This window comes from Chrysochloris asiatica, unplaced genomic scaffold (assembly GCF_000296735.1).
Source record: "Chrysochloris asiatica unplaced genomic scaffold, ChrAsi1.0 scaffold00076, whole genome shotgun sequence".
In the NCBI taxonomy this organism is placed as follows: domain Eukaryota; kingdom Metazoa; phylum Chordata; class Mammalia; order Afrosoricida; family Chrysochloridae; genus Chrysochloris; species Chrysochloris asiatica.
In genome coordinates, this window is record NW_006408594.1 from 11,687,360 (window position 1) to 11,714,926 (window position 27,567).

A 27,567-nucleotide genomic window follows, 5' to 3' on the forward strand; every position below is an offset into this window, starting at 1 on the left:
GAGAAGAAGTTGTGTGACCGGCAGGCAGGTTCCCCCTGTGCTGAATGGCTCTTGTATATTGTTGTTGTTTGCTGTTAAGTCGGTTCTGATCCACAGCAACCCTGTATAGTTTCCAAGGAGTTACTGGTAACCTTGAACCACATTAACTCAAGGGCAGCACCACACCCTGAATGACAAAGCCAACTGTCAGACTAGCGAAAGAAAGGTAAACAGAGAGCAGATGTGCTATTTCTTTCCAAAAGGAATCCATCAAATGGCTTCCACACTCTGAGGTTACACAGAGGATGAGACATAGTCAAAAATAAATCCACCTTCTGTTCTCCTGGCCTGACTCAGGTACTGACCTCTGGCACTTGGTGGTGTTGGCTGCTTCTTAAAGGAGAAACACTCAGTCTGTAAGCAGGGTGAACAGTCAGTCTTGGAGCCTACTGTGATGGCAACGTGTGCCGGAATGCCTGGGTCTCCCCTCAGCTTCCAGTGAATCCTTGTGGATGAGTCTCCACACAAGCCTGGGTCAGGAGCTGGAGGGGACCAGCTGGGTACATGGTTTGACCTAGTGATGGTGACACCAAGTAGAGAGTTCCTGCCGTTTACTGCCCCCCAGCCCTCCACCCAGAATGCTGTACCTGTCTACCAGCACTGTTGGTGGAGGCACGCCATGTGGAGATGAACAGGAAAAGGTAAAAAGATTCACAGCCTTCTCCTCCAGGGAGACAAGCTGGAATGTTAATCAGGTTACTGAGTGGGACTGGTTTCTCTCCTGTCTTCAAACAGCTCTGTAACCTAGCCCCTCCCAGATTCTGACCCCATATAGGCCTGCACTGCCCTGTACTTGGGGTTCAGAATCTGGAAACATTAGCTCCTCTGAGCCAGCCGGCTGAATAAAATCTGAAACTCTGATTCACCTGTCCGAGTGGCCTCGGTTTCTTCCGCGATGGATCTAAAAGCTGCTGTAACATGTTGTAATACACTCGGATTGAAAACTGCTGTTAACAGAGATAGCTTGTTTCTCTCCATCTCCCCATCCCAACAAGCCCATGGAGTCTGTGGGTGAAAGCAGGAGTTAGTGACCTGCAGCAGGAGACATCTACGAAGACAGTGGCCCAGGTGGACCATTCTGTAATTCCTTTGAGTGTGTCAAGATCCAGGGAACTAGTTTTGCTGGCCACCACCTTGAGTCAATGAGACAGACAAACACCCCAGTTCCATTGAGTCAATCCCAGCTCATGGCGACCCATGTGTGTCAGAGTAGAACTGCAAGCCACAGAGTTTTCAATCACTGATCTTCTGGAAGCAGACTGCCAGGACTTTCTTCTGGGGTACCTCTGGGTGGACTCGAACCTCCAACCTTTCAGTCAGCACAATACATTAACCGTTTGCACCACTCAGGGACTTTGAGTGCCTGTCTTTTATGTAGCGCTTTCATTTCCCTGAAGTTTGCCTGTGGGACCACATGTTCTAGTCCCTTAAAGGATTCAAGTTCCTGGGCCAGAATTGCTGAGTAGAGATCTAACTCATAGACAGACAATGAACAGCTTGGGAAAATCATTTCTTTTAATGACAGAGAAAGCACACCAAATTTTAACAGAAGCCCTGCCGCCGGGAGTCACCACTGTACAGGTTAGTACCCGGAGCCCCTGAACCGGCACTAGACATTCACAGGCAGTAAGTAAGTCAAGGTTAAGGAAACATCCCACGTGGCATCTCTGAGGACGCGGAGAAGGGGGACATGGTGGTGAAGACTCCTCTGCCGGAAGTTTGTCTTTTCCTTCCTCATTTGGTTGTAAGGTCAGGGGGAGGTTTGCAAATGATGAAGTGAGTCGGCGTCATAGAAGATCAATACTGTAAACAGGTGTGGCCCGAGTAATCCACGGGTCTCACACGTAAAACGGGACTCGACATCGGTTCTCTGGAAGCGGCAAGGACAGATGAACTGCAGTTCTAGAACCTAGGAACTGGACACAACTTCCCGAAGGCATGCTAGGAAAGAGGTTTATCAATGAAACTTGGCCATCCTGAAGGGTAAAAAGTGATTCTTCTAAGTCTTTACTGCATGTATTTGGGTTTCAAAATGAAAGGTCAAGTTCTTCTGACTGTTGTGGCACTTCACCAATGTCTTTTGCTTATACTAATATATAGGCAGAGCAAACGAAAGCCTGTCGATAGATAGATAACCTTACACTGTACACTGTCAGAATACTGAGCCCATCTTATTATACATGTTGAATCTTTAAAAATAATCTAACATAGTCATCCCCTCTGGCTAGTAACAAATTATTAACATCTTCCAAGAATACAGAAAAAACCCCCAAACCCCTCTGGGATTCATAGTAAATTCTCTGACGTGCTTCCCCACTCCTCCCGCCACCCCCCACCCCCCCAGCATCATCTACGAACACATTTCTGCAAAAAGCATCCCAGAATCCTTCTTCATTAGGAGAAGAAGCGGATGTGTCAGTTTCACCAAATAGACTTTTAGTAAGAAGTGATGGAGCATTTTTACCGTGGCAAAATAAATGAAGCACAAACCAAAGCATTTCACAGGTTCGGGCCCATGCAAATGCATGTTCTGTTAATGTGGAGGTGTCTTATGCTAACCCCGAAACCACAAAAAGCATGCAAGCTGTTTTCAACTAGTGACTTAGTGAGAGTTATCGGCAGTGCATATCTTTTGTGTAACCATGATCTCTAAGGCCAGTTGATTCCACTGGATATATATAGAATATCAGCAATATCTTGTTGGATGCATGTTTACACAGTATGGACCTGCGACTTCATATTGATTTTGTTTTTGTTTTTTTTTTTTAGAAAAAGAATAACAACCTCAAAACACAGATCCCTAAACACAATTCAGTTTAAGATGAACTGTTAAGCTTTTAGAAACAAATTTTAAACTACAAGTCTGCCCTGTTAATTAGTTTTTTTTTAAGAACATTTTTAAAAACTTCCCACCCCTAAAAATTCGCCATATTATTTCCTCATTATTGGCTAACAGTCTTAACCCATTTGCTAACAGGGTTGTCTTCCTGCTGAAGAGCAGCTACCAAGTTCCTGGGTGAAATACTGCCATGCGCTTCAAGGTTAAGTACAATTAAGTTCTCCAACCGACAACCTGGAATCCAATCCACCTTTAGTTCTTGATCCATCTATTCGACAGTGGTCCTGGACAATGAGTGTTCAAAGGCTCCAGGGGCTTGGCTGACCTTCAAGCTCTGGAGCAAGCCACGAGCCTCAGACCGGTGGTGAACTGTCCTTGGTTTTTCAACAGGAGCGCATGGGAGCTGGATTTGCTTATTCAAGACACACTGAGGCAGTAGAGGCAACTCCCTGGCCCAGCCAAAGCCAGGTTTAATTTTGTTTGTGTGAAGTCTATGCAATAGGAGGATTGGGGAGTCCTCGGGGAGCAGTTCCTGCGCTGGACTCTCATACAATAGAACCTTTGGACGAGGACAAGTGGATGGACTGAATCCTGATGGCCAACGTCCTCTGTAAGTCCTGGAGCACGTCCTGACCCGTCCCTTCACCATTTTTGTCATACAGGAGCTGCTTGAAGGCTTCATTTTCGATCAGGGCGATCATGTTTTTGAGAAAGTAGCCTTCACAGTAAGCTGAGAGCTCTATGACGCCAAGGAACTATGGGAAGTGGGGAGAAAGCAGGAGATGGTTACGTTTCTGTAACGTATCTGGCTGTACTCAGATAGCACAATGGCTGTGAACTTGGCCCTGGTTCTGTCTCTCCTGTATCTACCTACCCCCTTGGCACTGTGACGCTATAATTCTCCCCACCAAGGTTGGAGTCCACTCTTTACTCCCTGGAGTTGGGTTGGACTTGTGACTTGTTTTGCCAATGGGACGTGCCAATAGGTGATGGTTCTGAGCTAGCTTCAAAGGGGCGCCTTGTGGGCTCCTGCTGTCTCCCTTAAAATACTGCCTCTGCCATCCAAACAAGCCCTTCTTGGAGGAACCGTGTTTTCTGTGCCGAGCGAGGCCAGTGGTTCCAGCTGAAGTTACGACCCCAGCAACATTCCCAAAGCTCACCAGCCGGCCTTTGAAGCAAGCCAAGTTGAGAGCGGAAAGAATGCATATGCTATCAGAGCTCATTGTTTGGAGTCATTGGGGCTGATGGTTCTTGGTGCATTATTGTAGTAACAGACATTTGGCACACTAATAGAATGCTTAGTAGGTGGCAGATGTAGTTCAAATTCTTCACATTAAATTCTCACAATGACCCTGGGAATGGACAACGCCTACCCTGTGAATGGCGTCCTGGTGTGGTGCTGTGGGTTAATGCATTGGACTGCAAGGTCGGTTTGAACCTCAAGGATGGCAGTTCATGCTCACCAGCCACTCCTTGGAACTCCTATACAGGGTCACCGTGGGTCAGAATTGACTTGATGGCATTTAACATCAACAACCCTGTGGATGGTTCTCAGGTGAGGTGATTTTGCCTCCTAGGGGGCATTTGACAATGGCTGGTGACCTTTTTTGTCACATCTGGAGTCATTAATCCCCAAAATGGTATTCTCATCTGTGGAACAATTCCCAGCAAGCCCCATCCGTGAGATGCAGTAGAGAGGTCAAAGGGCCAAGGTCTTGTTGACATTTGCAATAGGGCTAAGCGCATCTAACCGCTGTGACTTCGTGGGATTTCAAATCAAGGGCAGGGTTCTTTTTTTCTGCCTCTTGTGCTAAAAGAACTTTTGCAGCACAATCTGCTGGTCCTAGAATCCACATGGCATGGATCATGAGCGGAACCGAAGTATTGGTAGTCCAGGGGAAGCCGGGGGTGACTGGCTGCACCCTGGCCTCCACGCAGATATTGCGAAGGGCAGACGTTTATCTTGGGAAAACACCAGGACGTGGCTGGGAAGGAGGCAGTCCAGACCCTGGTGTGTTAACTGGTTTCAACATCCAGGGCACTTCCTTATATGTACCATGAGACTAACAATAGCATTAGAGGGCTGGTGGCACAGCGGGTAAGAGCTCTGCTGTTAACCAAAAGGTCAATGGTTTGAACCCACCAGCCTAGGAATCCTTATGGAGCAATTCTTCCCTGTCCTTTACGGTTGCTATGAGTTGGAATGGACCCAGTGGTGTGCAAAAACAACAACAATGATTGCATTTAACAGAAAGCACCTCGGTGAGGATTAAAATAATGATGTATCAAGACTCTCTCCACGTTCAAGCTTCAAGCGCTCACTGAATGTTGCCTTAAGACAAAAAAACGGCATCTCAAAAGCCACTGGAGTTTTCAGGATGAGCAACAAGAACATCTTCTGACTCAGTTGTCTTGCTCTGGGTTATTTTGTGTGCTTGTTTTAAATTAAATGCAGATCTTTACTTGCTTTTCTTTCTATCCAGTGCTAATCCCCCTGTTCTCAGCCAAAGAAAGCAAGAGGAAGTAGCACTTAGTCACAAGAAGTCTCTCAGTCCCTGTCCCCTGTGGGAGAACTGGTATGCTGATGTAAGGATCCTCTGGGCTGAGGGCAGGATGGGCGCGTGTTAGAAATACAGATTCCTGGGCCCTGCTGTATTCCCAAGAGCTGGGAATAGGGTTAGAAAGCTGCCCAACGGACTCTGAATAGTAGCCAGGTGTGGGTCCACTAGCAACGCTGTTCTCAATCTCAGCAATGTAGAACCATCTGGGAAGCTTAATGAACAACAAAACCCTTGCCTAGGTCCTCTGCCAGAGATGGGTTGTGACAAGCCCCAAAGGAGGCCTGGTGGTGCAGTGGGTTAAGGACTGGGCTGCTAACCACCAGGTTGGTGGTTTGAACCGCCCAGCTGAACTGCAGGAGACAGATGGGGCAGTCTGCTCCCATCTGGGTGACAACCTTGGAAACCCTATGGGGCATTCAAGGGGTGGCTGTGAGTTGGAATCAATTCAATGCAGTGAGTAGGTCCTGTTGTTGGTGTTAAGTGCTGTCGAATTGGTCTGATTCATAGGGACCCTGTTTAAGGTTTCCAAGAAGCAGCAGCTGGTGGGTTTGAATTGCCGACCTTGTGGTTGGCAGTCCAGTGCTGATCCTACAGCGTCACACCAGGAGCCCCAGGAGAGATGGGATTGTTGTTGTTGTGAAGTGCCCTTGGTTGAATTAGTTCCAACTCATTAGCCACCCTGTATGGGTTTCCAAGGAGCGGCTGGTGAGCTTGAACCCATGACTTTGCAGTTCAGCACATTAACCCACAGCACCACACCAGGACTCCATGGATAGTTCCTAGATGAAGGGAGTTTAAGTGACTGCTCAGGTGATTCTAATGTGCCTCATTAGCGAACCCAAGGATTCAAACTGGTTCATTCTGGTTTACCTTCCTACCCCACAGACACTGAGTCAGAATCTACAGTTGAACAAGACACCCAGGTGATTCTTACCTACAAAGCAATGGTTTGGTTAGGTTTGAATGAGAAGCACAGTTCTAGAACATGGTTCTCACATTGGAGCAGCCTCTGGAACCCCTGGAGGGCTTGTGAAAAGGATTATTTAGGGCTGGGTGGGGTGGAACCCGAGAATTTACATTTCTAATCACTTCTCTGCTGCTGGCCTGGAAACCACACTTTGAGAGTCACTGGTCTAGAACCCTACTACTCCAAGTGTGGTGGAGACAGGCTACCTACAGCAGGAGATACCAGGGAGCCCCAACTCTGCTGAATCAGCATTGTGATTCAAGGGTATATTAGTCAGAGTTTGAGAAGCGCTCATCTGGAACAACTCTGCTTTTCAAAGGTTCTGGGTTCCCTCTAAGGAGCACTAGTGACCTAGTGACTTCAATGTTAGGTTGCTAGCCACAGAGTCAGCAGGTTCAGACCCACCAGTGGCTCCACAGGAGAAAGATAGGGCTGTCTGCTCCAGGGAAGATTTATACTTCTATTCTGTCCTTCATGGTGTTTAATGAGTTAGAGTCAACCAGATGGCAGTGGGCTTTGGTTCCTGCTTTCTCTGTGTTCTGGAAAGGAGGAGGGGAAGGGAGGCGTTTGCTAGATGAGCAGCCTTGTCCTCTGCCTTCACTTGGGAGGCCTCCTGTGTGCGCCCAGGGGAGGAGGAGGGGGGGCTGTTACCTTGGCATGGTTGTAAATATCCACACAGTTGTCGGTATTGATGCTTTTTGCACAGATAATCTCACAGTGTCGCTGCAAAGCCTCCAGCTGGAAAAACTTAGCGGCAGAGAGAAGCTGAAAATCATTAAAAAAAAAAAAAAAGAGCTGGTTAGAGGTTCAGAGTGGGGAAGGATGGGGAGAATTACTGAGAGGAATGACCGTGGAGAGAAAAATCCTTATCTCCCATAGCAGGGGAGCAAGAGGTACTGTTCCCATACAAAGGCGATGTTATTTTGAAGCACTAAACTAAAGGGACCAGACCTAGAGAAGGGACTCTGCTGGGGGGGGGGGAGGTTAGGGACTGTACTAGGAAAGGGGGTGTGGGTGAGAGTGATGGACCCAAAAGGGTCAACCAGTGGCATGTCCAGAAATAAAGATGAACCATGCTATTTTGACATATCTTTCCCTCTACTCATGTAGGTCTCCCCTCAGATATCACCTCCTCAGAGAGGCCTCCCAGCCCAGCCATCTGTCACCTCCCTCAGGCATCACCATCACCCCCCCCCACCCCAGGCTTAACTTCCTCCTGCACATCTCACACAGCCACGGTGTCATGTGCTAGCTTACTGTGGTCTCTCCCTCCAGTCCAGAGGGCAGGGCTCTCTGTCCCTGCTGATATGCTTGTATTCCTGGCATTCAGCACCATGCCTGGCCAGGGGAGATATGCAGGAGATATGTGTTGAGCGAGGTCTGGAGGTTACAGTTTGGGGAGTGGCTCAAAGAGCCAACCATCCCCAAAGTCCTTGAGAAATGGACTCCGGGGTGGGGGTGGGGGCTGCTAACAGAAAGGTTGGAGATTTGGGTCCATCCAGAGGTGAATGGATTCGAAGAAAGAACTGGTGATCTACTGAAAAAGACGCCACTGGAAATCCCCTGCAGTTGACATGATTTAAACGTTGTCTTGTTGTTCCTATTTAAACACCATTTTATGCATGTGGACCAGAGTCCAGGTCTTTGCTTGTAAGCTTGTCCTGATGTGAGGAGTAAGATATGTCTACGGAGGAGGGAGAAACAGTGTTGGGGTCTGCAAGGTTTCACAGAAGGAGAAGAGAAGGATAAATGGGATCTGCTCTGAATATATAACTCTTTACATAGAGAGTCCTGGTGTGGTGCTGTGGGTTAATGCGCCAGACGGCAAAGCCATTTGAACTGCAAGGTCAGCGGTTCAAGCTCACCAGCTGCTCCTCAGAAACCCAATACAGGGTCGCTATGGGTCGGCATCAACTCAAACGGCACTTAACAACAACAACAACAACATCTATGATAAGCTACAAGGTCCACAGTTTGAGCCTGCCAGCCCCTTTGCAGGAGAAAGATGAAGTTTTCTTCTCCTGTGAAGATTCAAATCCGCAGAAGCCCTATACAAGGTTGCTGGGAGTTGAAACTGACTCGACGGCACTTGACAACAACAACACGGCACTGTGTGCCAGGTACTGGTCTGAGAATCTTGTAAAGTGTAACTTTAAAAGTCCTCTTGACAAATCAGTGGGGCAGATACCATTATTACCCTCATTTTGTGGCTGGTGTTGTTGCGCACCATTGAATCTTTTCTGGCTCATAGTGACCCTATGTGTCTGAGTACAACTGCCCCATAAGGTTTTCTAGGCTGTCACCTGTATGGAAGCAGAATGTCAGTCTTTTTCCTGTAAAGCCGCTGGGTGGATTCAAACCACTGACCTCCTGGTTTGTAGCAGAGCACTTAACCAATGCAGTACCAGAGCGCCTTCCTATTTTACAGGCATGGAAACAGAGGCTCAGAGAGGTTAAACAACGTGGCTCAGGCCACACAGCTCATAAGTGGCTGAGCCTGGATTTAAACTTGGACAGTCTGGCTCAGCAGCCATGTTTTCACTGCCATTTTCACAGTGGGTTCACCTCTGAGAGTGATCATTCGAGCACCGTGCACTTCATCTGTCAGAACAGGGACCCTGGCTCTTTCAGGAGACTTTGGCTTCTGGCTGAAAGCTCCCAGCTTGGATTAGAGTTCACTTCCAGGAGGGGGAATGGGGAATCTTGGTTGTGAACAGAAAGGAGCAGAAACATGGTCCCTGGACAGAGAAGACTAGAATAGGTGCCTTTAGAGGTGGACAAAGTATCATCTCTGTGTGCAGGTGGGACAGGAGGCAGGAGGTCAGGGAGGCAGGTCTGTGCACCAACCTGACTGCCGCTGAGGAGATTTAGAATACGCTCTCTGATTTGGTGTCTGGGAAACACAGACAACTCTGTGTGCTGAGAACTTATTTTAGAAGCTATAATTCTCTTGCAGATGATAAGGGAGAGGAAGGTGTTCTGATGATACTATCTGAGCCCCAGCTGTGCCCAGAGCTAGGAGCTATCCTCAGATGACAAATTTCCTTCACTCTGCTTCCACTCCAAGCCAGTGGAAATTAGGTTTTACTCAGTGGCTACTTAATGGTTCGGACTAACACACTGACCACGCAAGTCGTCCACGGGAGGGCTCTGATGAGAAGTCTTTCCTATTTGCTGGGACCACGGTGTCAGATGTAGGATCCTTGGTGGTGCAATGGTTAAGTACTTGTTTGCTAAGTGAAAAACTGTCAGCTTGAACCCACTCAGTGGTTCCTCAGGAGAAATGACCTGGTAATCTGATGGTGTCAAGATTACAGCCTAGGAAACTGTATGGGGAAGTTTTACTGTTACATGGGGTTGCTATGAGTTGGAATTGGCTAGATAGCCCCTAACAACAATAAGGAGCCAGGTGGAAGCAAGAGCCCAGACTTTCATCCTCTCCAGACACGGCTGCTGAAGGCTGCTGACCCATGTTTAGAGAGATCCACCCACCCACAGGAAGCTGACTCCTTACCTCCATTATCTCGTTGTTTTTAATGAGAAGGGACTCTGGGCCACCATAGTAGAGATACTGCATGACCAGCTGGAAAGAAAGAACAGGGGGTGTCAGTCAGCCAAGTGCCAGTCCCCAGCATCTTACAGCCAACATCAGACTCCTGTTCTCGAGTCCCTCCATAACATCCCATTCCTAGTGGTTGCGCTCGTTTGATTACCTCCAGTGTTGGAGAGCTCACTACCTTACAGGAGATGTTCCATTTTGAATAGTTCTATGTGTTGGAGTTTTTCCTGATAGCAAGCTAAAATTGGTCTCCCTGTGGTTCCCTGCCACCATGTCCATCCCCAGGGCCAAATTAGACAATTCTAAATGCCCCTCCTCAGAATGGCTTTTCCCCTACCTATCTATGGGTGATAATTCTGTGTTGCCCTCCTATCCCATCAGGCTGTTCAGAACTGCTGTCCATGTGATAGGGTTCCAAGGGCCTGCACCAGAGGGCCATCTCCCTGGAAGTGTGTTCCAGCCTGTTGAGAAGCTTCCTGTTGGAGTCCCAGAGGATGTCTCTGAAATGTCATAAAACCACCTGCTTCTTACTACAGCCCAACAAGATCCAAGATGAAGCCATCAGGGATCCTAGGTTCCAATGCCCCATTGATGGTATAAACACTGGTCAAGGCAGGCTTTTCTCTGTTCATGTGACTTGCTATTCCTGATTGGTGTGCCAAGTTCCAGACCTGTGCAAATTGGTATCCCTTGTGTGGAATGTAGCTCAGGGATGTGTTTGCATTAGCCGTCACCACTGTCATAAGAGGGAGTGCTATTCTTACGTGTTGCATCTGCTCTCCAGTTAGCTACAGTCTCCTCCACTCCCTATTGTCCTCTACCTACTTGCTAGCTTGACACATGAATTTTCCCTGTTTGGCTCTAAGGCAGCTGTTTTGGCAAACTCTGTGTCAGTTATATTCCAACTCTAGGTACTTGTCACAGATCAGGAGCTTGGGCTGGGCTGCTTTCTTTGGTCACTATGACCAATGCAGACAGTGTTGTTGTTAGGTGCCATCGAGTCGGTACTGACTCATAGCGACCTTATGTACAGCAGAATGAAACACTGCCCGACCCTGGGCCAACCTCACAATTGTTGCCACGCTTTAGCCCATTGATGCTGCCACTTGGCTAATCCATCTCACTGGGGGTCTTCCTCTTTTTCTCTGACCCTCCACCTTATCAAACATCCTTCTCCAGTGACTGGTCCCTCCTGACAATATGTCCGAAGTATGAGAGACGAAGTTTGGTCATCCTGGCCTCCAAGGAGCACTCTGGCTGCACTTCTTCCAACATAGATCTATTGGTTCTTTTGGCAGTCCATGGCACTTTCAATCATTCCAATACCATAACTCAAAAAGGAGCTCTGGTAGCGTAGTGGTTACGAGTGACCTCAAGGTCATCAGTTTGAAACCACCAGTTGTTCTGCAGGAGAAAGATGAGGCTTTCTGCTCCCGTAAATATTTACAGCCTCAGAAACCCTGTACAGGATCGCTATGAGTTGGAATCGACTCCACAGCACATAACAACAACAACAACAATAACTCAAAAGCATCAATTCTTCTATGGTCTTCCTTATTCACTGTCCAGCTTTCGCATGCAGGACAGTGGGTAAGAGCAAATGCCCTTGAGTGGGGCTGCCTTCATTTCTGTTCTGGCTGTCTCTACTTACTAGCTAGGTGATCCGAGTTAAGTTAGGTGCTTTATGCCTCAGTTTCATCACCTGTAAAGCGGGACTCCTGGTGTGGCACTATAGGATAAGCACTAGACTGCAAATCACAAGGTTAGCAGTTTAAACTCACCAGCTGCTCCTTGGAAACCCTGAACAGGGTCGCTGTGAGTTGGAATCGATTTGACAACACTCAGTAACAACAGACAACAAAGTGGGAATAATAGTAGCTACTTCATGGGGGTTATATGAGGCATATAAACTGACTTGACGGTACTTAACAACAACAACCCAGGTGGTACAGTGGTTAAAGTACTCAGCTGCTAACCAAAAAGTTGGTGGTTTGAACCCACTAGCCACTTCAAAGGAGAAACCTGTGGCATTTTGTTTCCATAAAGACTCACAGCCGTGGAGACCTCTGGGGGGCAGTTCTACTCTGTTTTGCGGGGACCACTTTAAGCCAGGGTGGATTTGCGCGCAGTGGGTTTGGTTTCTAACAGACTTAGCAGGGGGCCGGCATAGAGCACGTTCTCAGTAGATGATCATTCTCTCTTCGGTTGGAATTTCTTTCCAGTAATGCTTCTGTCCTGTGTTGCTACATCCTCACCAGGCCACTCAAGACGCTTCGTGATTGGTCTCAGTTGACTTAGTGTGTGTTAAAGTAATTAAAAAAATATTTTACAGCTTTATTGAGAAATACTTTGCATGCCATAAAACGCATCCAATTAAAGTGTGCAAATTAGTGGTTTTTAGTATATTTACAATGCTGTGCAACCGTCGCTAGAATCTAATTTTAGAATATTTTCATCACCCCGAAAAGAAATACCAAGTCATTTTCCACTTTCCCTCCTTCTAATCCCCAACACCCGCTAATCTACTTTCTGTCTCTAGGCTTTACCTGTTCTGAACATTTCAGATAAGTGAAATCATTCCAGATGCAGTCTTTCCTGTCTGGCTTCTTTAACTGAGTAAAGTTCAATCACATTGCATGCAGCAAGTTTCAACAATTCATTCCTTTTTGTGCTCATATACTATCCTATTATGTGAATATACATTATGTTTATCCATTCATTGGGTGGTGAGCCTTCAGACTGTTTCTGCTTTGTGGCTATTGTGAACAGTGCTGCTGCGAACATTTGTATATCTGTCTACTTTTCCCATCTCCTTCCACACTGTCCATCCCTCCTCCTCATCCTGATCACATCTACCTTTTATGTTCTGACCACTTCAGAAAACTTGCTTTGATCAGAACTACCACACTCTCTGACAGCCTCATGCTTTTTTCTCTGTCTGGTTGCCCTTCCCTTCTTTTCCACCTGGTGACCTCCGCCGTCTTCTCTAGGATCTAGCTCAGTAACCACCTTATTGGGTAACATGCCACCCGTGACTGTGTTGGTATTTCCTGTTAGAGTATTTAGGCATGGGCTGTATGTTGCCCATCTTTGAATTCTCAGTGCCTAGCATAGCGTAAGCGCACAGCGCGCATGTGTACACTTAACATAAACACGAACGTTTCCCTTTTTTGGTCTGGGCCGCCATGTCCTGACGCAGCTTCTATGACCACCTGCGTGGTTGTAGATATGGTGGTGTCTATTTGAAATGGTATTTCACAGTTTTGCTTCCCCTCCTCCCTGGTGGATCATAAGCATCGAAAATACCAAGTAAGCCAATGTTAGGATACTGGCTTTATTAAAACCAACAAATCCCCCTACCACCTCTCCTTCATAAGGGCCAAACTAATAATAATGACATCAGCTGTAGTAATAACCACCCCCACACTGGGCTTCTCATTTACAAAACACGTCTCCCTCAAGTCATCTCATTTATTCATGGTGGGGCTGTTGATGTGAAACGCTGCTTCTTAGCAGACAGAAATCTCAGGGCTAATGGAATTTAAATTGGGCTGTCCCATGTCACCGGCAGACTTTGCCAGCACAGCCTTTTCTGCTAGGGGGCAAAATGAGCCCCTATTAGATCTGCGTCATATGGAGTTGTTTTCCTTGGCAGCTGCCAACTTGCATGAAGCAAGGATTCAAATGGTGCCCCCAGCCCAGGTGTAGGCTCAGCTGCGGCCACCTCTTGCCTGCGTGCGAAACAGGTTGAAGGGGAGAAGTGCAACCCAGGCTCATTTACTACAATTTGTCCGTCAATGCGGATGTGAAGTGAAGAGGTCCCTGGGAGCCTCCCCCTGGCCTGCATCTGCAGTCCAACATGGCCTATTTCAAGCCATAAATGAGGCATTTCTGCCTTTATGGGAAAGGGGGAGAGGTCCTTGGAGCCCCGCTACATCTTCTTTCCTTAACTGGAGCTGGAGGCTAACATGGCTGGGAAACCTGCCCCTGGCATGAGCCATTACAGGCCTCGCACTCCTGGGCAAACATTTAGGGAGTGCCCCTGAGGAGCCACGTTCCCCACTCCCAACACTGGGAGAGCTGGAGGAGGGCGCATTTCCCAGCATCTAGCTTCAGCTTCTTTGCTCAGGGATGTGGGACTTTCAAGGAAGGGGCGACTAGAGTCTCCATCCTTGGCAAGGAGTTATTAAAAATGCTGGCTCCAGGGCCCCACCCCAGGCTTATGAAGTCAGAAAATGGAGGAGTGGGGCCCGGCCATCTGTGTTTCCTTATACAAGCCTCCAGGAGCGTCTGATGCCCATTAAAGTGTGAGGGTCACCAAAGTGAAGTATTTAACTTAGAGCAGCGATTCTCCTTTAAGAGCCTGCAAGGGTCACGACAAACATTAAATTGTTGAATGGGAAACCATTCAACTCAACAATTGTTCCTGTAAACTTGTATCCAAGCCATAATAAAATGTTCAAAAAGAAATTAGCTGAACCAAAGAAAAGAATGATCCCAATCCCTTGATGTTTGTACAACATGATTGGTGTCACTGCATTGTGCACGTGGAAAATGTTGAATTGACAAATGCTGCATTAACTATATACTTTTTATACAAGAACATAAACAATGACTTTGGATCCTCTAAAATAGCACGCAGGTTACTTGTTTATGCTGGGCTCGACCACAGTTCAGGGCCAGCCGTATGTGTTGTTCTCTTAGGCTAGACAGTCCCTATTGCTTTTCTTAAGATTTCATCCCTCCTTTGGTTGACCAAATACACCAGCAGAATAATTCTGTTTGTCAGCTCATCAGCAGTGACCTTGAATGCTAGTCTCCAATATTTCAACTCGTAACACTCAGGAGGCCTTCCCCAGTTTCCCTGGTCTGACAACCCACAGACTCACCCACTTCCCATGCACCCCATATTGTATGGTAACTGCCTAATTACCCAGAGGCACCACTCAGGACTGTGAGGACACAGGAGAGGGCTGTCCTTTATCCTTGTGGCCCCAGTCCCAAATACAGTGGCAGGCCCATGGTGTGTGGTATATGTGGTCAGTTTCAGGGACCATGTCAGGAGGGAACCAAGAGCAAAGGGAAACTGACAACTGTCTGCAATGATGGGAGTACCCTGGGACTCACCTGGAAGATGGGGTACTTCACATAGCCAATCTCTATGCAGGTGCTGTCGTTTGTAGGCTTGCTGGAGAGGAGAGCTTTGAACCTGTAGTGGAACACACACGGGAGATAAAAGACAGACACACACGGCTTGTGGAAGACTTAGCTGAGGGTAGAAACATGGAGTATTCCTGTTTCTTGCCATTCTGTGAAATACAATGACCCTATATCCAGAGAATCCTTAATTTAAATCCTTCCCATATTATGCCACAATCTATTTGTTATTGTTGTTGTTTTCAGTTTCCCTCAGATTTGTTACTTTTAACTAAAAGCTTATTTTGTAAATAGTAGGCACACCACACACACCCACTTAAACTTAAGTTCTAGCTTTAGCCTGTAGACTCTTTGTACTTCTAAACGTCTCTATTCGGTCCTAGCCTTTAACATCAGACACAGAAAAAGCAAAGTTAGAGATGGGATATTGGAGACTGGAATTAGAGGTCACTGCTGATGAGCTGACAAACAGAATCATGTTCTTCAGGTATTCTGATCATTCTTTTCTTGGGTTCACTACTAACTTATTTTTGAACACTTTATTGTGCCTTGGGTAAAAGTTTACAGGAACAATTAGTTTGCCATTCAACAATTTGTTTGTCGTGACCCTTGCACGCTCTTAAAGGCTGATGTGGTGCTGTAGGACAAACACTGGACCACAAGGTCAGTTTGAACCACAAGGTCGGTGGTTCAAACTCACCAGCTGTACCTTGGAAATCCTATAGAGGGTCACCATGAGTCGGAACTGACTTGATAGCACTTACCAACAACATATGGATCAAACTGTCAACAGTAACTCTAAAGGACCTATGAGATGTTTAGGCGGTAGTGAGTCTAACCTGAAGGGTCCTGGTGGCACAGTGGTTAAGCTCTTGGCTGCTAACGGAATGGTTGGTGATTTGAACCCAGCTGCTCCATAGGAGAAAGATGTGGCAGTCTGCTTCCACAAAGATGGCAGCTTTGGAATCCTGAAGGGGTAGTTCTACACTGTCCTTTAGAGTTGCTGAGAGTTGGAATAAACTCTACAGCAATGGGTTTGGTTTGTTGGTTTGGAGTTGAAGTCAGTGGCGGTGGAACAATATGGGTTAGAGATGGTGAGAATGGAGACACAACATGAATATGCAAACCGTGTTACTAAATTTGTACATGCAGAAATTGATGAACGATGTATGTTCTGCTGTGTGTATTTTCACCAAAAGTGAAAAACAAAATACAGGGTCTTTCCAAGTTTCGATCTCTGCTGCAATCCCTTTAATCCTGCACATCATATGCCTGTGATCAATATTTGTTGACTACTGAGTGATCTTCTTGATGGATGACCTTCTGTCTTGGGTTTCAGATGAACCTTCCTGCCCATTGATTATCCTGTGGGCAGAGATCTGCTCATGGATGCAAGGGTACTAAGACATTTAGGAACAAGTTAATAAGAGGTGTCAATATTCACTTTTTTTGGGGGGGGAGGTTCCTTGATTTTCATATATGAAAATGCCAAAATCCAATCTCACTCATACATCACTTTCAGAGATGAACTAGATCTCTTTTTTAGCAACGCAGTGGAGGTTTCTATAAGGCAAATACCCATGGGGGTGTCTGTGCCTTCAAAATAAAAGCACAAGGGATAGAAATCAAGGTTTATCATTATTTTTTAAAAAACAAAATCTTTTATTTTGAAGTTTTTATATTTATGGAAGAGTTGCAAAGACAGCAAGTACAGAGAGGGAAACTGAAAACAACAGCTTCCCCTAAAGTTAATCTCTTATTGTAACCATGGCATGCTTATGAAAACTAACATCAGAATTAACCTCAGGTGTTACAACTGAGAACTCTGCTCAAACCAAAACCTACTGCTGGCAATTCAATTCCCGTTTATAAGGAGCCTGTGGGATAGCGTCAAACTGCTCTACAGGGTTTGTGAGGCTGTATGTTATCAAGGAACTCTGGTAGCGTAGTGGTTACGAGTCGGGCTGCAGTTCGAAACTACCAGCTGTTCTGCGGGCGAAAGATGAGGCGTTCTGCTCCCGTAAAGATTTGCAGCCTCGGAAACCCTGTGCAGGGTCACTATGAGTCGGAACCGACTCCACGGTACTTAACAACAACGTTTTCAGAAGCAGACTGCTCCATCTGGTGCAGCTGGTGAACCTGACTGCTGACCTTATGCTTAACAGCCAACTGCTTAACCACAGAGCCACCAGAGCTCCTTCATGGAACATTTGTTGTTTATTAAGTGCTGCTGAGTCAGTTACCACTCATAGTAACCCTATGCAGGGTTTCTGAGGAGCGGCTGGTGGGTCTGAACTACCGAACATGGGGTTAGCTGTTCAGGGCCCACTCTACAGGGCCACACCAGGACACAGAGTGTTAGTGAGGAATAAAACATTGATGTGAAGCCGGCTGCCACATTTGTCTTCTGCAGAGCAACTGGTGGATTTGAACCACTGACCTTGCAGGTAGCAGCTTGATGCTTAACCCCCTACATCACCAGGGCTCTGTGAGAACTATACTAAAACTGAGTGTTTGTGTGGGTATCTGAGGTTTTCATTTTGTTTGTGGAGCACTGGGAAAATGGATGAATGGTGTGTATTCGGAACCCAGTGGTGCTGTAGGACTAGTTTTAGCAAACTACAAGTTTTATCTTTTACCCAGCATCCTTCCTCAGCCCAGACACACCCTGCCCACCACTCAGCTGCCCACCTCCCACTATTGCTGTCTCTCCTGCTCAGCTCTGCTTATCCCTGTTCAGGTCTTCAAATCAAATGGCCAACCAAATCTCACCCGGAATCAGAAGGTGGAGAAAGGGAGTGGCAACGCTGATATGGAAGGTGAGCAATCTCCCCCTCCTAGTCCCAGGTCTGGTGTGGCACAGTTGGATAAGCACTGGACTGCTCATCACAAGGTTGGTGGTTCATACCCACCATCTGCTCCTTGGAAACCCTATTCAAGGTCACTATGAGTTGGAACTGACTCGATGGCACTTAACAGCAACAACAGTCCGAGGTAGGAGCCCTGGTGGTGCTATGGGCTAAGCATTGGACTGCAAGATCAGTGGTTCGAACCCACCAGTTACTCTGGGAGAAAGATGAGGTAAAGATTTAGTCTCTGAAGCCCTAGGGAGCAGTTCTTTGTCTTATAGAGTCTGCATGAGTTGGAATTAACTTGGTTAGTCCTATTGTGACACTGTTGTCTGTTAACGGCACAGTGAGGGAAAGGTGAGGTTCAGAACCTGGGTGTTTTGAGTGAGTGCTTGATGCCAAAGTCTGTTTCCTAGCAGTTCGAGTCCAGACTTTTAAAGGGTGCAGTGTGTGGTGTCTCAGGTTGTTCGCTGTACAAGGGTAGCTACTGAGGGAGCAGGAATCCAATCCATGCTCTGCTCACAAAGCGGGGCTTCTGGTACACAGCTCAGTCTGCCCAGAGGAGGCGTTCCCTTGTTCTAAGTCATATTAAGGTGCTGCCTGGACTCTTGATCTCTTGATTGTAAGAAGAGAATCTCCCAGTGAAGGTCCTAACTCAGCGGTTGAACTACGTGTACGTACCTTGGCGAGGCTGTGAACAACAGCACTTTGTGAGCATAGAATGGCCTTCCTTCCACCAGAAAAGTAACATCTGACATTTCTTTATTGTTCAGAAAGTGAGGATCTAGAAGAGGCAAGGGATAAAGCAGAGCTTTAGCGGAGAGAAGGGCAGAGTTGGGATTTCCGCACGTACACGAAGAGATGCGAGGAGACCATGGTGATAAAACAGTTGTTGGCGGGACAGAGATCGGATAGACGACAGGCTCAGCCAAAGGGACACTCACATTGTGCACAGAGAATCCTCAGAGTTTATTTGAGATTAAAAGAAGCATTTCCCACAAGAAGACTCACCCATATCGAGAGATTTTCAGGAGTGAAAGGTGAGCATCTTCCCACACTGTCTCTGAGGACTCACCTACCCTTGGCTTCTCCTCTTCAGGGCTGGTGCCTGCCTGGTGGAAGTGGCTTAGAGGGGCTGCCACTCTTGGCACTGTGTTCCAGGGCTTAGAAAATCCTAGCTACTACCAACCCCCAAACCAGTGCCATCGGGTTGATTCTGACTCAGCGATTCTACAGGACAGAGCAGAACTGTTCCTTATGGTTTCCGAGGCTGTAAATATGGGAGCAGACAGCCTCATTTAGCTCCCTAAGAGCAGCTGGTGGGTTTGAACCGCTGACCTTGAGGTGAGCAGCCCAACACTTAGCCCTCTGCACCACCAGGACTCCTTTTAATGTAAGCTCCAGGGGATTAGAAACAGGCCCTCTCCCCCAGAATTAGTGATAAATGAGTCAGGGCCTGCCCTCATCTCCAATAACAAAGATGGCATACTTTGTACTGGTTCTTAACTACTGAGCATGTCTCATATGCCAGGCACCGTGCAAGCAGGCACTCACACTGACTCCTGGAAGGTAAGGATCACATGGTCCCCACAGTGCAGATGAGGAAATGGAGGCACGGGGACATTACAGTGACTGGTGGAGGAGCCAGGACTTGAACTTGGACATTCTGATTTGAGAGCCTGAATTATTAAGCACTAAAAAACAAAAACAAAATTCAAACCCCTTGCCATCAAGTTGATTCTGACTAACGGTGCCCAACATGTTTCAGAAGTGAATTGCTACAGTGTTTTCTTGGCTGTAACCTTTACAGAGGGCATTCGTCAGCCTTACTGGCTGCAGTGTGTTGCTCAGGGACCTTTAGTTAGACCCTTGTTAATTGCCTCTTGTCTAATGGCCCACCTGGCAAGAGTTATTCCTTCGACAGCCAGATTTGAGCATGTCCCTCGATGGCTATGCACCTTTCAGTACCTGCTGAGTGCCCCTAGGACAGAGTCCAAACTTAACAAGGCTTTTTGTGGTTGGGTTCCTGCGGCCTTCTCCAGCATCTGCCTAGTCACATCTCCCTGACTAACTGACTGGGTATGTGTGGCCACTCCCCACTCTGAGCCCTGCACATGCTGTTCTTCTACTAGAACAAGCTGAGCGCTTCCAAACCTGGCTCACCACACCTGGTCTTCGAGCCTCGGTGCAGACACCTCTCCATCAGCCCATCTCTCTGGACTGACCAAGTGTTCTCACTGGCTCCCAGTGCCCACATGGCCCTGCAGCCTCCTTGTGCTATAGTGTATCCACTTGTGTATTTGTCGCCTTCCCTGGGAACCTGGAGGCACCAGGAGTGAAAAGGCGTTTGCAGGTCTTTTCCTCTGTGCACAGAAAGCGGCTGGAGTATATAGTAAGTAGGAGTAGGGTCATGTGAGCCAGAAATCTTAGCTCTGATACTAGATGTGTGACCTGCTGTTGTTGTTCTGTGCTATGGAGTCGGTTCTGACCCATAGCGACACTGTACAGGGTTTCTGAGGCTGTAAATCTTTACGGGAGTAGAATGTCTCATCTTTTCTCCTGCGAAACAGCTGGTAGTTTCGAACTGCTGACCTTGAGGTTAGCAGCCTGATTTCTAACCACTACACTACCAGAGCGTAGTGGTTATGAATTGGGCTGCGAACCTTAAGGTCCAGAGGTTCGAAACTACCAGCCGCTCCGCGGGAGAAAGATGAGGCTTTCTACTCCCGTAAAGATTTACACTCTCGGAAACCCTGTACAGGGTCGCTATGGGTCGGAACCGACTCAACGGCACTTAACAACAACAACAACAACAACACTACCAGAGCTCCTTAGAAGTGTGACCTAGGGCAGATATAGTTAACCTCCTTGTGCCTCCATTTCTCCTTCTGTAAACAGAAATGGTAATACCCATATTGGTATCACCCAAATGGTAATACCTAACATCACAGAGTAATACCAAAAAGGAAAGAAATGTAAACCCGTGGTCTTCAAGTTGATTTTGACTCACAATGACCCTATAAGACAGACCAGAACTGCCCCCAAGGCTCCTTGACAGAAGGAAATGGTCACATGTTTCTTCCATGATGCAGCTGGTGGGTCCAAACTGCTGACCTTTCGATTAGCAGCTATGGGCTTCACCACGGCACCAGCAGGGCTCCTTTACAGAGTGGTGGTGTTGTGGTTAAGTGCTGTTGAGTCGATTCCAACCCATAGCAACCCTGCATAGGGTTTCCGAGGAGAAGCTGGTGAGCTTGAACCACCGACCTTACGGTTCAAACGGCTTTGCAGTCTGGCACATTAACCCACAGTGCCACACCAGGACTCCTTCACAGAGTTGTGGTGATGATTAAGTGATTTATGTAAAGCACTTAGCAAAATGAATAGTGCATAGTGTCCCCTTAGTAAACATGATCATTGTAATAGATACTTGATCAATGTATCTTGAATGAACGAATGAATCAAAGAATGCCTGGATCCTTGCTCTAGGGTCTTGTTCTAGGAAGTTCCCAAGGATTCAGTTTTTTTCTTAGCCTGGGGGTCTGTATATTGTTGACGGCTCTTCCCTGGGGTGACAGGGCTGCCCTGAAATGAAACCCCAGTTGCTTCCTATGGATGAATTAGTTGTTAGCTGCCATCGAGTTGGCCTATGACTCATGGTGAACCCCACCCTTCCTGGTCCTCCAACATCCACATGATGGTTTGCCAATGTTCAGGATCCCTAGGATTTCATGCACTAATTTTTTTAGAAGTAAGTTGCGAAGTAAATTGCCAGACCTTTATTCCTAATCCACCTTAGTCTGGAAGCTCGCTGAACCTTGTGCAGCATCATAGTAACAGGCAAGTGCCCATTCATAGATGGGTGGCTATTTCAAATGACATGCACTTGCTGGGAATCAAACCCAGGTCTCCAGCATAAAAGGTGAGGGTCCTACCACTAAACCACCACTGTCCTCCATGGATGGGTGTGCTGTTGTTAAATGCTGTCAAGTCAGCTGCGGCTCATAATGACCCTGAATGGGGTTTCTGAGAAGTAGCTGGTGGGTTTGAGCCACTGACCTGTGGTTAGCAGTCCAGTGCTTATCTTACAGCACCACACCAGGACTATCTGGATGGATTTAAGGTGTGGAGCTGTAGGATCAGCATGTGGATGCACACCACAAGGCTGGCAGCCCAAACCCACCAGCTATTCCTCGGAAACCCTATACGGGGTTGCTATGAGTTGGAACAGATTCCGTAGCATTTAACAACAAAAACAGCCCGACCGCTCCTTAGAATCGAGGATGGTGAGATGTTGTCTCATGCACTTTGGACATGTCGTCAGGAGGGACCACATCCTGGAAAAGGAAACAGCATGCTTGATAAAGTAGAGGGACCACAAAAAAGTGGAAGACCCTCAGTGAGATGGATTAACACAGTGACGGCAACAATGGGTGTAAACCTAGCAACGACTGAGAATGGAGCAGGGCCAGGGCCGGGCAGTGTTTCATTCTGTGGTACATAGTATCGCTTTGAGTTGGAGCCGACTTGATGGCATCTAATAACAACAATCCTTATGGAAGCAGATTGCCAGCCCTTTCTACCGCAGTGCTGTGGGTAGGTTCAAACTCCCAACCTTTTGGTTTGTAGCTGAGACAAACTGTTTGCACCACCCAGCGGCCTGGGTCCATTTAATGGGCCTTATGTTGACACGTTCTTTCTCACCAAGGGGTTTTATAAATTTGCAGATTGTTGCAGCATGTTGCAAATATAACTCTGTCTCTAAAGCCTGCTAATCTGATCATCTGTTGCTCTGAGAATAATACTTTCGTTCACACCTGTTTTCTACAAGGCAGGTGTCAACTAAAATACTATTGTGACTCTGGTAAGTCCCAGTTTCCCCACAAACATGGATGTTAAGACAGAGAAATCTTGGCCTCGGCTGCTACATTTTTCATTTATAACAAAAACATGTTATGTCTCATTTAAATGAGCACATTCTTCATGATGGCTACAAAGATTCTTTAAAATAGTTCCATGAATTCAGCCTTTTCACGGATTTCAACTAGCTCCTTTTCCAATGAGCGTGGGTCTGCTGAACGTTAGAATCACAGACATTTCCATTTCTCAAATCCTGAGGTCAGTTTCCCCCACCTTTATATGACTTTTCTTGATTCTTAATATTTTATCACTCTCCAGGTAGGTCTTGACAGCAGAAGGCTCATGTTTCAGGCTGCATGTTGAGTGGGTATTTGCCTCTTTCCCAGGCTGATCAAGCTGCCTGCAGCAGCCTGTGGTATTTGAGTGAAATCAGTACTGGATGGAACGATTTCTTCAGGAAAATCTTAGAGACTAAGACTGCAGAGTGATGGGATGGGATTGTGGCTCTGGGGTCAAGCTCCAGCTCCTTAGGGTACTGATCTTGCTGGCTACATACAGCCTCCTGTCACCAGTGGTAACATAGGACCCGTCACAGTGCCTGCCTGCCGGGGTGGTGTGAGTGTAGGTCAAGAGCTCTGCAAGATGCCAAGGACAAGTGATGGTTGCTGCTCTCATGGGATTGTGGAAGGCCTGGTTTCCTCAGCTCAGGTATGGTTCCCTCATGGTTTGTGTGTGTGCGTGTGCGCGCGTGCGCGTGTGTGTGTATAGGGCGCATGTTTCCCTTGACTCCCAATTCCCTGAAGAAGGATGCCCACTACTGGGTCACTGTGGCCATCCCTGCCACTTTGCCCATTTTTTCTGGGCAGGAGGAGTGGCTTCTGGGGGTGAGGTTGCGGGGGGTCATGGAAGGGCTCACAGGCAAGTGCGGCTGTGTCCTTTTTGGGAATCTGCCTGTTTGTAGGAAGTACCTGGGCTTGTGGTGGAGAAAACGGTGCTTCATTTAGGAGGTTGTAATATGGAGTCCCAGTGTGGTGCTGTGGGCTAATGTGTCAGACTGCAGTCATTTGAATCACAAGGTCGGTGGTTCAAGCTCATCAGCTGCTCCTTGGAAACCCTATACAGGGTTGTGATGGGTCGGAACTGACTCGACGGCACTTAACAACAACAACAATAAGGCTTAATAAGAGCACTTGGGGGACAGTGGCAATTCAGAGATAGAATTCTTGCCTTCCATGCTGGACACGGGCTCAATTCCTGACCAGTACATTCACACATAGCTACCACCTGTCACTGGAGGATGGTTTGCTGCTATGAAGCTGAACACATTTCAGTGGCACTTCCAGGCTAAGACAGACTAGGAAGAAAGACCTGGCAATCTACCTCCAAAATCATCCTGTGAAAATTCAGTGGATCACAGTGGTCCAATCCACAATTGACCATGGTTATGGTGTAGGGTCATTCCGTTGTACCTGGGGTCGCCGTGAATGGGGGCTGTCTTGACGGAGGTTAACAATTTGTTGTTGTTGTTAGGTACCGTCGAGTGGGTTCTGACTCACATTCATCCTCTATAGAGTTTCAGAGGAGCGGCTGGTGGGTTTGAACCACTGACCTTGTAACTAGCAGTCCAGTGCTTATCCTACAGCACCACACCAGGACTCCTCGTTCCATTTCAATGGGTCTTGTCATTGACACAGCCCTTGTAAACGTTCATTCTCGCCAGCTAGGCTGGGATTGCTTCTATATCCGTGAACGCTACTCTCAGCTGCTGATGTTGGCTCACCTGATTATCTTCTGCTGTCTATAACAGGGATGCCATGAATGGGGGCCTGATAGTTTTTGTTATATGCCATCGAGTTGGTTCCCACTCACAGCAACCCTGTATAGGGTTTCAAAGAAGTGAAACACTAATAAGAGTGCTTGTGGCGCTGTGGGTTAATGCGCCAGACTACAAATCCCTTTGAACTGCAAGATTAGTGGTTCAAGGTCACTAGGTGCTCCTCAGAAACCCGATACAGGGCTGCTATGGGTCGGAACTGACTCGATGGCACTTAACATCAATATTGGCAACAGAGTTCTGGTGTGGTGCTGTAGAATAAGCACTGGACCACAAGGTCAATTTGAACCACAAGGTCGGTGGTTCAAACTCACCAACCGCTCCTCAGAAACTCTATACAGGGTCGCTATGAGTTGGAATTGACTTGATAGTACTTAGCAACAACAATATTGACAAGTCTCCTTGTCCACATTCCCGAGGTAGCTTCTCTAAGCAGATCTATCCTGTAAGAAAAGTGATGCTTTGATCGACACCAGCTTGGTTCTAATATCCTTCTCTCCTTTGCTCTTAAAATCCCCTACCATTTTTTTTTGGGGGGGGGGCGGGGGAGGGCAGTGTTAGTTTCCTCTCTATCACTGAATCACAGGTAACTGTTAGTTTCCTCTCTATCACTGAATCACAGGTAACAAACCCAAGCAGGCGTGACTCTTCACTCACCCAGGCGTGAGGTCTGTTTCCGCTTGATCTCCGTGAGTTTGGGTATGGGGTAGGGTCCGTAGCAGTGGGTAAAGATGACACAGAGCTGCTGGCTGATGACTTCGTTCTGGAAAAGAAAGAAAGAGCAGGGCACGTTGCTGGGGGCAGTGTTGGTTTTGTCACAGGAACGCAGCCCCCCGAGCGTATCTGTTGCCCAAAGTGTTGTTGCAGATTCCAAAGAAAATTCCCCCTGGACACCGCACATTCAGTTCCAGCAAGCCCTGGACTGATTGTCCACTCTCTAGTTCTCCCAGTTTTAAGGGTGACTGCTTAAGAAAAATGTAATTAAACCCTCCTCTCTCACCCTGGAGTCCCTGGGTGGCTAGCAAATGGTTAGCATACTCGGCTGCGAATTGGAAGGTTGGTGGTTTGAATCTACCCAGAGGTACCTTGGAAGAAAGGCCTGGAGATCTACACCTATAAACTCAGCCACTGAAAACCCTAGGGAGCACATTCTCCTGTCACACATGGGGTCTCCATGAGTCAGAGTTGACAACAACTGCTGCCGTAGCTCTCGCCTTAATCAGTTCATATCCTCTGGAGAGCAGATTTCTGTGACTCACAAAATGGACAATAAGTCCACCCCTCAAAACCAAATGATGCCTTTTCTCAATACTCCAAATTTCTGGAAGTTGCTAATTATCCTGAAAATAGCAGCACAAGTCCCCTTTGAGGAAGTGTGTGTGTCTCTATCAGCATGACACAGATGCTCCCAGATTCTGCTTTCTTATGCGCATGACTCCTGCATGCGGAGCTGCCTGGCATCTAGGCAAAGCAGGCTATGAGTCTGTAATCCAAACCTCTAGCTGCAGAGTGAGGCTCAAGGACGAAGGAACCTGTTTCTGGGATTGACCTGTCTTTGCATTGCTCCCCTGCAGACCCATACCGGAATCCTGGTGTGGTGCTGTGAGTTAATGCGCTGGACTGCAAAGTCAGTTTACTCCACAAGGTCGGTGGTTGAAGCTCATCAGCTACTCCTCGAAAACCTTATAGAAGTTGTTATGGGTCAGAACCAACTTGATGGCACTTAGCAACAAGACCTATGTCTGTTCATTAATCCCCTTATAACTCCAGGTATTACTTTGTCTCTCATACTTCAGACATATTGCAGGAGGGACCAGTTGCTGGAGAAGGATATCATGTTTGGTAAGGTGAAGGGTCAGAGAAAAAGAAGAAAACCCCCAGTGAGATGGATTGGCAGAGTGGCAGCATCAATGGGCTCAAGTGTGGCAATGATTGTGAGGTTGGCCCAGGACTGGGCAGTGTTTCATTCTGTTGTGCATAGGATCGCTATGAGTTGGTACCAACTCGATGGCACCTAACAACAACAACAACAACAACAACTACAGGTATGCAGAAGGGGAGAAGCAAATCAGTATTTTGTTGCATTTTATTGGGAGGAGTTGAAATGAAGGCTTGAAAGGTGGGTTAATGTGTTGGGCTGCAAGGTTGTTTGAACTGCAAGGTTAAGTGGTTCAAACTCACCAGTCGCTCCTTGGAAACCCTATACAGGGCCCCTATGAGTCAGAACTGACTTGACGGCGCTTGACAACAACAACAAAAAATGAGTAATAAAAGTAAGTTATAACACAAGTTTCCACCATGCTCCATTTCTGGAACTAAAACCCTTTATATACGAAGGGCCTTCAAAACAGTTTGTGGTGAAATGGTCTTTTCATTCCATTTTCCCACAGACTTTTTGAATCGGGCTACTAACCTCAGGGTCAGCAGTTCCAAACTACCAGCTGTTCCATGGGAGAAAGATGAGGTTTTCTGCTCCCATATAGATTTACAGCCTTGGAAACCCTGTACAGGGTCGCTATGAGTCAGAATCAACTCCAGGGCACATCACAACAACTCTCAGATTTGGATTAATGGATAAGTATAGCAAAAGGTCTGGAGTCCTGGTGTGGCACTGTGGGTTAATGCGCTGGACTGTAAAGTCGTTTGAACTGCAAGGTTGGTAGTTCAAGATCACTAGCTATTCCTTGGAAACCCTATACAGGGTCACTTTGGGTTGGAACCAACTTGATGACACTTAACAACAATAGCAAAAAGTCTAGAAAAATAGAATAGGTATCTTTGGGTGTCCTGGTGTAGTGCTGCAGGATAATGCACTAGACTACAATGTCGGCTTGAACTGCAAGGTTGGCAGCTCAAACCCACCAGACTCTCCTCAGAAACCCTAGACAGCATCGCTATGAGT

At 47.1% G+C, this 27,567-nt stretch overlaps 1 protein-coding gene across 2 annotated transcripts in view; it reads right to left on the minus strand.

Annotated features, from left to right (window-relative positions):
• Positions 1-3,310: 3,310 nt before the first annotated feature.
• Positions 3,311-27,567, minus strand: part of BTBD11 (BTB (POZ) domain containing 11) — a 441,647-nt gene continuing 417,390 nt past the window's right edge. For both annotated transcript variants that reach the window (XM_006865245.1, XM_006865246.1), the window contains 6 exons: positions 25,323-25,428; positions 18,653-18,755; positions 15,093-15,174; positions 9,921-9,989; positions 7,058-7,171; positions 3,311-3,633 (listed from right to left, as the gene is read on the minus strand). In XM_006865245.1, the coding sequence (XP_006865307.1) occupies positions 3,424-3,633; positions 7,058-7,171; positions 9,921-9,989; positions 15,093-15,174; positions 18,653-18,755; positions 25,323-25,428 (684 nt within the window). In that variant the 3' untranslated portion in view covers positions 3,311-3,423. The remainder of the gene's footprint in view (positions 3,634-7,057; positions 7,172-9,920; positions 9,990-15,092; positions 15,175-18,652; positions 18,756-25,322; positions 25,429-27,567) is intronic.